Genomic DNA, 13,090 nt, shown 5'->3' with positions numbered 1-13,090 from the left:
AGCTCACCTCGCAAGCTGATAACACGTATTTACAGAGTCACGCAGAACACTGCCCCTGTTATACAAAATGAATCGAGATTGCACTGGGAGAAAGAGGCGGGTGTTAGAATTACAGAGAAGCAGTGGTTTTTCTGTTGCACTCAACTCAAACACCTATCGCCCAATTACAGGCTGAGGTTAATACATTTCTATTTTCTACATAAAACATACTGCACACCCAAACAGCTATTTAAAATGGGACTATTAGCTGACGCAAACTGCTGGAGATGCGGGAAACAGGAAGAGACATTTTATCACTTGACATGGGAATGCGGGCCTATAAACAGTTATTGGGAGGAAATATTTAGAAGGATAGGACAGATAGTGGAAGAAACAATAGACCCGGACCTGCTCCTGGCACTTCTTGGATTTGTCATGACCATACCATGTGCTTCTCGGAAGCTGGTAGCCCTACTACTGCTGCTGGCCAAGAGACAAATAGCAATTCACTGGAAGCAAAAAAATCCGCCAACACTAGCAGGCTTGGTGAAATCGGCCATATACTGCAAAGACCAATTGACAACATATTGGGAATTAATGCCACAGCGATCTAGGCCGGTGGATATCTGGCAGCCACTGGTGACCTGGTTGGGAGGGGCAGATGTGGATATATGAGGCTGATTGTACGTAGGTGGGTCGAATTTCAATATTGTGGAAGTGGGATAGGGAATAGGACACGGATTGGATGACAGAGTGTGGGAGTAGAGGATAGGGCGGGAACAGTCAGAGGAGGAATGGGAGTGAACGCATGTAGAGTGCTCAGATGCACGGGGAGGGATGGGATGCTTGTGACACGGATGGGGACGGGGTCTTGAGATGTGAAGACAGGGAAACGTGACAAACACACGATTGATGCCTGATACTTGGATTTACTAAGGACCATCCTTCGATTCAGTACGTTTCTATTTGTTACTGTTAATTGACTTGTTGATTTTGTGTATTGATGCTGTGCACAAGTGTGTGGATACAACTTTGAAAACAGTGATGTGAACTATACCTGATATGCTGCCTGCCCCCGGGTTGTTGGCTGAATAGCAGTCTAGCACTTGTGCGAACAAATAAAGGTTTTTGAAAACAAAAAAAACAAAAAAAGAAAGAAAATTACAGCTTATCAAATGTAATGAGGTAATTCCAATGTTCTCCTATGGGAGAGGTCGGCCTTGCAGTAGTAAACAAAATCGAATTTAAGACTTTCTCACTACCAGGACATGTAAAACTTAAAAGTACATGTCCTAATTTTTACAGACTCTGCACCATGCTCTCTGGTATGTTCAGTGCATACTCTAGGGGTGACCTATATGTATTAAAAAGGAAAGTGTGGTAACTGGGCTTCATCACGAGCCCGGTTATGGTAGAGACATGTATGCCTCTGGAATCCCAGGGTCAAGGATTTGACGTGAGGAGGGTTGGGGCTGAGTGGTGACGGTCCCTGCCGGAGCTTGGTGGCTGGGGTGTTTCTGATAGTGTACTTGGAAATGAAATAAAGTATTCGATTTTCTCCTCATCTTGTCAGCACCATTTTATTATATTGGCAATGACATGAATTGTCAGAGAGGAATGGGTTGTTATTTCAAGGGACAAGACTTGTGCCTGCAGTAGTACTACGTACAATTTTACTGGAGCTAGCTCATGAGAGTCACTTGGGCATCTCTAATACCAAGGAAATGTGGAGAACAAAGTATTGGTGGCCTGGTATGGATCTGGAGTCGGAGAGGTTAGTCTGTGAGTGCGTACATTGGGTGATGAGCGACAAGATTTTGAAGCCAAGAGTACAGCCCATGGTTATGAGGCGCTTGCCAAAGAGTCCTTGCGAATAAGTGACTTTCTATATTGTGGGGCCTATTCATGATCGGAGTGGATCACATTATGTGTTGTTGGTGGTAGATTTCTTTTCACGGTGGCCTGAAATTGTTGTGATTAGGGGCATTGAAACTCGCCATGTGATATCTTTCTAACAATATCTGTTTGGGCGCGAGGATGTCCATGGCAAATTGTTGACTGACAATTGTGTGCAGTTGGTGTCGAGTGAAATGGAATCGTTTTTGTCAGAAAGAAGTGTGGTGCACGATTGTGAAAGAGGGTAGGTTGGACTGGAGAGAGGTGATACATAGGAAAGTATGTGTGCATCGCCTAATGCCTCACTCTGTTACAGACATGACTCCTTTTGAACTTAAGGAAAAGGAAGACTAATTCTCTCCTAACACCTAGTTGGGTTATGAGTAAGTGTGAAGTGAACAAAGAAGATTCTTCTGTGATGGCAGAGAAAACAAAAACATGTGTGTGAGGAAGGAATCTTTTGATTCTAGGATTCGTCTCAGATGCACAGTGGTGAATGTTGGTGATTGGGTTAGAATCAGGTTACCAGGAAGCCGTGCTGAATTTTCCTAAACTCATTCAAGTTGTGAAACTGTTCAAGAATGCGGTGAAGAGGTCAGACACCCGGGCGTGGAATCTCAATCGTGTTGCTGCGTGGTGTGGTGATGCTGAACGTGACGCAAGGGTGAATTCTGGTGGTGCCGAATGGTAACAGTAAAACTGTGAATTCCCCTGCGGTGAGAAGAAGTGCCAGAAATGTGGTTCCTCCGAACGACTTGAAAGACTTTGTTCAATCCATTAGTGTGATGTGTTCATGAAGCTTGGTTAATTTTTTCCATTAAACTGGTTTCTACCAGGTTATCTTTTTTGGTGTGCATTTGTCTGGCCTGTATGGTCATTTTCAGTTTCTTTGGAGTTTTCTTTAGAAGGTTCCTTATTTTATGTTGTTGTAAGGAGAGGGAGGTGTGTGGTAACTGGGCTTCACCACGAGCCTAATTATGTCAAAGACATGCACACCCTTGGAATCCCTGAGATTGAGGGTTCGATGTAAGGTCAGTTGGGGCTGAGTGGTGACGGTCCCTGCAAGAGCTTGTTACCATGTTTAAAGAAATGATCACATGCACTTTAGCACTGGTTAGCAAAGGAGGAGGAAGGTAAAATGTTTGAGAGAAGACCACCCTAAGGTTGACAGGCCTAAGAGGCATCAAGTCGGCCTTAATGTAGAGTTATTTATTATCTTGAAGTAACAACTTTGGAAGTCCCATTCAGAAGTTAGCACAGCTGAGTTGCCAGTGTGTAACTCTGTGCTCATGAAAGGGGCTTCTAACATCTCCCACAGTTAAATTGACAATTGCAGGTTTTTACTCTTAGAACCTGTTAAACACTCATTCAACTTTCTAATATGCTGCACCCTGACTTAGGACATGATAGGCCTGCTGTTGGAGGACTTACACACATTAAAAAGGGTATTTCGGTTTGCCACTTCTTCAAAAGGCGAAGTTGGGTTAGCAGGTTTAAACTGCTCTACCAGCCTACAGTGGCAGGCTGGTAGCTATGTTTTATCATGTCCCAATCCGGGTAGCACAACAAGTGCTGCAGTCCATGAAGGGAAACTTTAATTTACAAGCCCTGAGTACACCTGGTACTATATATTAGGGAGTTACAAGTAAGGTGTCTTATGCCAATTGAGTGTAGACCAGACAAACATACACTTTTTAAGGGTCAGTGCATTGGTACTGAGGTCTATTATCAGGCCCTTGTTCACTCTCAAGAGTAGAAAAACGAGCAGCATCTGTCCAACATTTTGGGTGTGACCATACAAAAAGAGGCATTACCTTACAGTGACCATGGGCAATGTTGATAATCCTTGTTTCAGAATAGGAAGATAATGGGAGGAATACCTGAGTGCCAGCAACTAGCTCCTCCTCTTCCTCATTCCAAGCCCTTTTGCTCTAATCTTTGACATTGCTTTCCATGGAATCACTCCTTTGGACAGTGCTCCATTCCATTGTAACCAAGCTTGTGATCTTTGTGTCACATAGATAAATACATAACTGAATATATTGAGAAGAAATATAGGAAGGAGAGGCAGAGAGATATATGTGGTGGGAGAGAAGTATTGTGCTGGAGGGACAGGTAAACAGAGAAAGAACTAGATGTAAGTTGAGAGACAGTATTACAGAGGAGAGCGAATGGGAGCAGTGGAAGAGACAAAATCGACTTTATAGGAGGAAAGTAAAGCCTCTGAGACAAAGTGGAGATAGAAACAGGGGGCACAGAGGATTAAGTGAAGCAGAGAAAGAGAAAGGAAGAAGAGAGAAAAAAGGTTCAATGAGAAGAGACAGAGAAGTAATGAAGATGGTGCGAGGCACGGAAAACATATAGGAAAGAGACAGAAGAGCAGATGTGACTTTAAAGAAAGAGGGGAAGAGCTAGAGAAAAGAAAAGGAGAAAAAAGCAGGTGGTACCCCGTGAGCGAAGGGGAAAGCAAATTAGCAAAGTAAGCATTTAGGGGCACATGCATCAAGCTATGCTTTTGCGAGTCCTTAATTGAGATTTTCAAGGAATCGCAATTAAGGATTCGCAAAAGCCTATGCATGTAGGAATCGCTATAAAAATAGTGATTCCTAAACACTCCTTACTTTGGAATCGCTAATTACAAGTCACAATTAAGGAATGACTTCCCAGTCATTCATATGGGCTTACAGGCCCATAGGAATGAATGGGAAATTGCATGCGCAATTTGCGAGCACACAATAGGTACTCGCAAATTGTGCATGTAATTTCAAGGGTGTCAAAAGGACACCCTGTTGCACCCCTGAAATTGATCTGTGCACACATGTTGTGCACACACATGTCCCAAGAGCATGTGTGTGTGTAACCTACAACTTTGAAAAATGCACTTTCAAAGTTTTCGTTATTTACCATCTGGAATAATTTCTCAGTAAATAGCAGTCCCAAATTGCAAAATCGCTATTTTAAAAGGCATCTTGTATTGCATTTAAGGAATCACAATATGCGATTCCTTAAATGCAATCACAATTTGCGTTTTGTGCATTTGGGACGATGCATCCCAAATGCAAAAATACCGGCCGCAAAGGGGCAGATTCTGCAAATCTGCTCATTTGCAACCGGTATTTCCTTTGATGCATGTGCCCCTTAGGTTTTAAGGGAGATAGAATTGAAAAATTGAGATATTTGGAATACGATGGAACTAAAACGGAATAAAGCAAAGATAAATGAAAGAATGCAAAAAGGAAGAAGCGGGTTGAAATGTAGAAAAGAAAGATGAGCAAAAGTATAAAGGAAATGCAGAGAAGGAAAAAGGCACCAGAGAAGATTAAAAAGCAAAAGTTGTTTAGAGATGCGAGCACATGGTGAAAACGAATAGCTGAATTAATTCAGAGCAGGATAGTGAGTGGATAGACGCCGCTTGCAGTCCGCTTTACATCCAAATGAGTGTTGAGGAGTGTTAACGTGTTAAGATTGTGACTTTCAACTGAATCTGGAGTCCAAAAGTTGAAGTATGTTCTGGGCAATCATAGAATTTTGCATCTCTATAACATGTAAAGAATAAGCACTGCAATATTTCGAGGTTCTTCAATCTGCGCGTACGCTGGGAGTGTGGTCGACGCATTTAACACTGTAATTAATCAACTGATTCTGCTTTCCCCTCTACCTGCAGGCATCCACTTTTCCCGCTCCTCACCCTCCTCTTTGAGAAATGTGAGCAGGCCACACAAGGTTCTGAGTGCATCACCTCGGCCAGCTTTGATGTAGACATCGAGAACTTCGTTCACCAGCAGGAGCAGGAGCACAAGCCTTTCTTCAGCGAGGACCCTGAGCTAGACAACTTGGTAATGTAAAGAATGTTCCATAAGGCCTAGTGCCTGCTTGCAGTAGCTCGGGGTCGCTGCATGCACAGTTCGGAAGGAAGGCACACCTCGCTATTAATAGTTGAGCTCACACGACCATTGGCAGACAAGCGTGTACTTAGAACACTTCTTAAGGCTGCAGGCTTTGGAACCAGCGCCGGCTTTAGCGTGGTGCGACCGGTGCAGCCACACCTAGCGCTAACTTGGGGGTTGAGCGGGGTGGGGGCGGGCACTGTCCAAACATAACTATTGGCTTAAAAGCATGCCCTGCAGAGATCCTTGTGTGTCCAGTAGATTTCAGGCAACGATAAAAATCAGTGGAAATGAAGGTCCTTGGGGGAGGCAAAGAAGACTGTTCCACCAGGCGCCACCTGCACAAAAGCCTGCCATGTTTGAAACTTATCTCTGATAGAAGATGAGATTGGCTCATGACATAGATATGTAGCTGCTGTATTCGTTGTTAACTTTTCCAGTCAATACACTCTGCAAATGTGTGCCAAGAGTTGTATACTTCCTTCTTTGTAGGTTTCGCCTAGACAGCACATATGATGACTTTGCAAGACTTTTGTTTGCATACAGGGGGCTTACATCCCACCCATAGCTTAACTTCAGTGCCGCTCTCATTTGCTTCACTCACGTTTGCCATGGCATGTGGGCACATGTCCTCTTATTGTGTTTGGCCCTCCTTTAGAGCATGGGCCAAGTACTTGTGTCCATCCCCTGCTCCCATTTTTGGAGCAACTTTTTTTGTGTTCAGGCACTTTAAATAAGTGCTTGTGTTTTCAGTCTGTCTTTCATATCCATGTAATTGTAGCTTTTATTCCCTCTCACCGACCCCCTTCCTTGCTGCTTCGTTTCACTCTCACACCATACTCTGCACTCTATGCTACTGCACGCTACTCCACTGAACTCTCTACTACTGCACTCTACACCCCTTTACTCTACTGCAACCACTTTACGACACTGCACTGAACGCCACTGGACACTACTGTGCACCACTCGTCACTATGCCACTGCACAGTACGCCACTCTACTCTACTTTGCGCCACTCTAGTCTGTGCCACTGCACTCTACGCCACTGCACTCTATTCCACTCCACTCCACGTCACTGCATTCTATGCTTTTGCACTCTACTATGAAGAACTTCACTCTACCCCACTCTATTCTACTTTGCACCACTCTATGCGCCACTGCATGCTATGCCACTGTAATCATCTCTGTGCCACTCTACTTTATTCCACTGTACTCTGCCACTGAACTCTGCACAACTCTAAACCACTGCACTTTACCCACTCTACTCTGCACAGCTCTACTCTACTCCCTTGCACTCTACACAACTGCACTCTATGCCTCTGCACTATATGCCACTCTACTCTCCATCACTACACTCTATGCCACTACACTCTACTCTACACCTCTCTAGTCTATGCCATTGCTCTCTATGCCACTTTACTCTGCACCACTCTACTATGTGGCACTGCATCTACGCCACTCTAGTCTACTATGCATCACTTTATTCCATGCCACTGCACTCTATTCCACTCTACTCTACTCTGTGTAACTCTACCTTATCCCACTGCACTCTATGCCATTCTACTCTACTCTCTGCTAACGTATTCTATACCACTCCACTCTGCACCGCTTTACTCTACAGCACTCTACTCATCCCCACTCTCTTCTACTTTACTCCACCTTACTCTAGGCCACTACATTTTACTCTACACCACTTTACTCTACGCCACAAAGCCAATGCCCTGTATGCCACTGTACTCGAAAGCACTCTACGCCACTGTACTGAGTCACCCTACTCTGCACCACTCTACCCTACACCACTGAAGTCTATGCCACTACTCTCTGACACTCCACACTGCACCACTCTTCTCTATGCCACTGCACTCTATGCCACTGCACTCTACACCATTCTGGTTTACTCAGCACCATTCTACTCTGCACCACTGTACTCTACCCTCCGGCACTGTACTGTGCCCCATTCTACTCCATGCCAGAGCACTCTATGTCACTCTTCTCTGCACCACTGCAGTCTATGCCACTGCACTCTACACCACTCTACTCTGCACCACTTTACTCTGTCACAGCACTCACTGCCACTGCACCACTCTACTCTATGCCACTGCACTCTATGTTCCTACACTCTACTCTGCACCACTGCACTCTACAACACCCTACTCTATGCGACTTCACTCTATGTCAGTCCACTTTGTTTTACTCTATGTACACCACTCTATGCCACTCCAGTCTATGCCACTCCACTCTACTTTATGCCATTCTATTTTATGCCACAGCAATCCACTCCACACAGTGCCACTCCACCCCACCCAATGCCCCTCTACACTACTCTACTCCACTTTACACAACTTCACTCTATGCCACTTCACTTTACCCACTCCACTCTACACCAATCCGCCCTACAGCACTCTAAGCCACTACTCTCCACTCCATGCCACTCTACACCCTCTACGCCAAGCCACTCTACTCCACTCCATCCCACTGTGCTCCACTCTACGCCACTCAACTCCAGTCAATGTCATGCTAGACTACACCACTCCACCCTATGCCACTCAACTCCACTCCACTGTATGCCACTGCACTCCACACCACACCATCCTACTTCTCTCTACTCTTTTCCAGATGTGAAGAAAATTGATAATGAGCGCCATATTCAACATTTTGCATGTGAGTCCAACATGGGGATTCCACAGAACTAAGGACTTGCTTCCCATAATAGTACTCGGAACACATACGTGAAACCACCTGCATCGCGTGGAGAAGTGTGGCTCAGGGGTTAGAGGCGGCAGACCCGGAATCTGAGATCGGCCCTGGACCAGGGTTCAATTCCCCGCCTCGGCGGGTCTTGGGCTCAAAAATTCCACGGACTCGATAATTCTCGCTCCGGTGCCTTCTTGACTCACGGGTTCACACTCTGCGACTCTGGGCAATAGCTTGCTTAATCTCCACAACGGCCCCTCGCGGCGGGATGCCTGGCTTTCACCTTGTGGATACCCTGCCGGGGTTATCTCACAGGGGAATACCAAGACGGGTTCCCTAAGCAAGCGCCGGGAAACCCACTGCGGGTAGCTGTGCGCTATATAAGCTCAAATACATTTACATTTACATCGCTGAAGGGTGGTCGCAGCCTTCCATACACTTGATGACCTGCCTCTGGCCCCTCCCCTTCAACACCATGCTGCCACAAGGGCCCATGGATGCAAAGCCAAGAGCTACAGCCCTGTGAGCTCTGTTGCTAGAACTGTAACCGATGTCCCCTCAGCCGGTGTGACCATCCTCTGTAGAATATGGATTACTACCCATTCCCTCAGTGCTGTCCTAAGAAATATTTGTATGGAGAGTCCAAATCATTCTCTGCTTCCTAAATGGAAGTAGAAACACGGCAAAATTGTTTCACACATCATGGAGCGCAGCCGTAGACCTGGTCATGATGGCCCAGTTAAAAGGAAAAGGCCAAGTCAGTGCAGGCATCCCTCATTCCTTGGTGACAAATCTGTTTTCCCTCCAAATTTCTCCTTTGCTCTGTGCTAGACCTGTGTGTTAAAACAGTGCACCCCCAGCCACCATTTTGTGTTCACAAGCCAGTGAGGCCAGCCCCCCCTGCCCCCCCACCCTCCCCCAGCAACAGGGCTATTCTAGATCAGAGGGTGCTTTTGTGAGCTGTTTAAACTGTATTTACTGGGGCTTGTGCACTTCATTTTTTGGCCAGCAGGGGGAGTAAAGTTCTATTCAAACAGTATTGTTAGATTTCGAGTTAGTGAAGCCTTTACCTGCAGAAGCCCAAAGTGTGGATTGAGCCTGTCTGTCTCCTAGGAGGCCGGCCGGCAGACTATTGGCTATTCAGCTACCAGGCAAGTCTGTGGCCTCCTCTCACACCTGCCCAGGCCCCTTAAGGCATTGCTGGGTGCACCCCAAATCATTCTCCTCCATCTTGTGAATTGCAGCCTACCTGTGCCCCAGATTGCAGTGAGCTGAGTCCAGGAAGTGGTAAGGAGACAGACTAGTGCTGTCTCTTCCCAAAACAAAAGTTGATTAAAAAACGATTTTCCCTTTCTGTGATTACTGTCTTTGCATGTGGTTGTTACAGTTTAAAATTGCAGTTTTGACCTGCCTGTGATTGCATATGTTATCACCTGTTTTGTGTTTTAAACTCGTTGTTTTCCCTGCCCACGATTGCTTGCATTTAACGTGTTGAATTGTGGGATTTGCAGTCCAACCTCTGTAGTTTGTCCCTCTCATTCCTTGGTGACAAATCTGTTTTCCCTCCAAATTTCTCCTTTGCTCTGTGCTAAGACCTGTGTGTTAAAACAGTGCTCCCCCAGCCACCATTTTTGTGTTCACAAACCCTATTTCTCATCCTGTGCCTCTATCAATATATTTTATCTAAATATACTTACTTCCTTTATGTATCTATATACTTTAAATGTACTTATGGACCTATAAATGTATCACTTTCTTCTAATTTAGCATTTCCAATGCACTAGCCTATTTCGCAGCCTATACTTCACTCAATATATCTTCTAGCCCAACCTTCTGACTCATCTCAAACTTTTTTCTACTACTCCTTCCAATGCACTACCGTAGCTCTCATCCTATACATCTATCAATATATCCTCTACATCCACTCTCTCATTTATCCCAAACCCCATACCACTACTATGATCGCCAAAATATCCCTTTCTAGACTCTCTCCTGCTCTACCCCTCCTTGCATCATCTGACACCCTCTTACTACACCAATCCCCTAAAACAAACCTTTCTAAACTTTCCTCTCTGACTCTTCCCCTCCAAAACTCCTTTTAACTCATCCAAAAGCATCTTCCTACTGCTAAGACCTAAAAAAAAAATCCTTCACTCTTTTATCCCTTCACTATCCTTTTCAATCAAAATTAACAGACTAACATGTTCACTTCTCAAATTCCATATTCAACTATACTAATATACTGCCCAAATAACTGAATAACATATCTACTACTCAAATTACTTCATAGTTATACTATACTAGTTTTCAACACTAATCCTTTATGGGTTCAGGAGTGGCGTGCTACTCGCCAGAAAAGCGCTTCAACACCCATCAGGGGTAACATGTGCTATATGAATGCAAATCTTTCTTCCCCTTTTATTCCTCCGCTATCCTTCTTACTCCAAGTAACAGACTAATTGTCAAGGTTAGCAGCAGACAAGTAACCCAAGAGAAGAATACACAAGCCACTAACCTTAGGTGTCTAGCCAGCGGGGACCACGGAGAGAAGATAGTCTTCCCTATACCCGATAACACTGACCCTCTCCGGGTGATGTACACACCGGAGACAGGTAGTCCTCCAGGTAAGGGGAAGGGTAGTTGCTCGGGGAAGGTTGTTGTGAAGACACCCCTCAAGGTCTCGTCTAAGGCTTCGGATGACTTCAAGTCACAACAATGTCTGTAAATACAAGAACACTTGTTTAGTACGGCTATGAGGCAAAGATCACATTGATAATATATACACATATAAACAAGTAGTCACTTACGAATAACCACCGCTTGAGACGGCCTGAAGTCTGGGAAAGATGGAGACTCTAGTTCAAGCGGGAGGGGGGGCTGTTAAATCACAGCTTGATTCACAAGAAGGAAATTCAAGTTAACTCTCTCCTCGAGTAGTTCTAATCACCAACGGGAGGAAAAGATGTTTTTAGTACGAGTTAGGTTCGGTGATATCCTCTGGGAATATCCGAAGGAAAGTAGATACCTACACTCGGATAGCACGGCCGTGCTAATTGAATAGATCAGATTTCTACTTACTAGAAATTCTCAAAGTGTCTCGGAGTCCTCAGCGGGAAGGCAAGCGTCCGCGCACCCTCAGCACTCGGCGTCCTCAGCGGGAAGGCAAGCGTCCGCACACTCTCAGCACTCGGCGTCCTCAGCGGGAAGGCAAGTGTCCGCGCACTCTCAGCTCTCGGAAGGCTACGTCCATTCACCATCAAGAAACCGGAAGGATTGACAAGCATCCTGTAATGGGACGGAAGTGTTTTTATACCCTCTCAGGGGGCGTGGACTGTTTTGTCAGGCCCCAGGGCTTTCTGGGAGATGTAGTGCTGCCGCGGTATTTCTTTACACTAGCTCTCCAGCTCTGGGTAACCGCTACACTAATATCCACCACTGAAATTACCTCATATTTCACCATATTAATTCACCGCTAATCCTTTAGAGGCTTCCTGAATGCGTCAAAAAGTGATAAATAAATACAAACCTTTGTCCTCCTCTATCCTTCTGCTATCATTCAAAATCCAAATAACTGACTAACCTATCCACCACTTAAAAAGTACTTGCATGTTTCACTATACTAATTCAACACTAATCCTCTATGGGTCCCGGAGTAGAGTGATACCTGCCGAAAAAGCGCTTCTACGCCTCGTCATGGGTAGTAAGCGCTATATAAATGCAATTACAATACAATACAATACAATATAACATAAGATCTCCAGAGCTCTCCTTTCTGGTTGGTAACGTCTGCTTGGGATGGTTAAGAATTCGAATTGCAGATGCTAGAAGAGTTGAGTTGGCGGAGTGGTACAGCCACTTTAATCCTACGAGGTACTGACATTGCAAAATGGCTTTGTATTTTACAGAAGCATGGCATGCAAGGATCACACACGATCTCAATATTCCTGTTGCATCTGTGTAACTGTTGAATATATAGAACTAATTGTTTCATCTCTGAGAGGTAGGGCGTGCACAGAAATTTTTCCACCTCTTTGCAGAATTGTCTGGACACACTCTGAGGCAGGGTTGGACTGGCCCATAGGGCAATCTGGTAGTACCTGCGGGGCTGGTCTGAAAGGGCAGTGTGTAGATGCGTTTTTGGCTGGTTAAAGGCCTGTTTTATGGTCTGCTGGGCCGGTTTTTACTACTAATTTATCTATTTGTGCAGTCTTTCATGCCTCTCAAAACACTTATACAGCGTGTCTTTATAATTTCAAAGCTGCCAAACTTTGCAAATGTGAATGACTTTTTTTAGATATCTAATTCACTAATGAGGGACACTTTTAGTTTAGTGCCAGGACCTATTTTCTATCCCAGTCCGATCCTGCACCAACAGCAAGATAAACCTTCTCTGTACCTGGTTTCGTTCCACTAAAACGTATCTCTTTAGGAATGGCCATCCATTTCGGAATGCACCAGGTTTGCTGTGAAATTGTTTTAGGGCTGTTATTTAGCTGCCAGGCAATGAAGTAAGCAGTAGACAAAAGCGGAATGAACATTGTTTTTTTTACACCAAGGTGACAGATGCCCCAGCCTAGATTTTATAGGTCTTACGCCGGGCATCAGATGTCATCAGCTTGGTGGCTTCAATGCAG

General features: G+C 45.0%; 1 protein-coding gene across 1 annotated transcript in view; it reads left to right on the top strand.

The window, feature by feature from the left end:
• PKNOX2 (PBX/knotted 1 homeobox 2) overlaps nt 1-13,090 on the top strand; it is a 1,229,177-nt gene that overhangs the window by 462,210 nt on the left and 753,877 nt on the right. The window contains exon 4 of the mRNA XM_086957319.1: nt 5,540-5,711. Coding sequence (XP_086813445.1) covers nt 5,540-5,711 — 172 coding nt within the window. The remainder of the gene's footprint in view (nt 1-5,539; nt 5,712-13,090) is intronic.

Source organism: Lissotriton vulgaris, chromosome 2_1 (assembly GCF_964263255.1).
Source record: "Lissotriton vulgaris chromosome 2_1, aLisVul1.2, whole genome shotgun sequence".
Classification (NCBI taxonomy): Eukaryota; Metazoa; Chordata; class Amphibia; order Caudata; family Salamandridae; genus Lissotriton; species Lissotriton vulgaris.
This window is presented reverse-complemented; position numbering and strand designations above follow the sequence as displayed.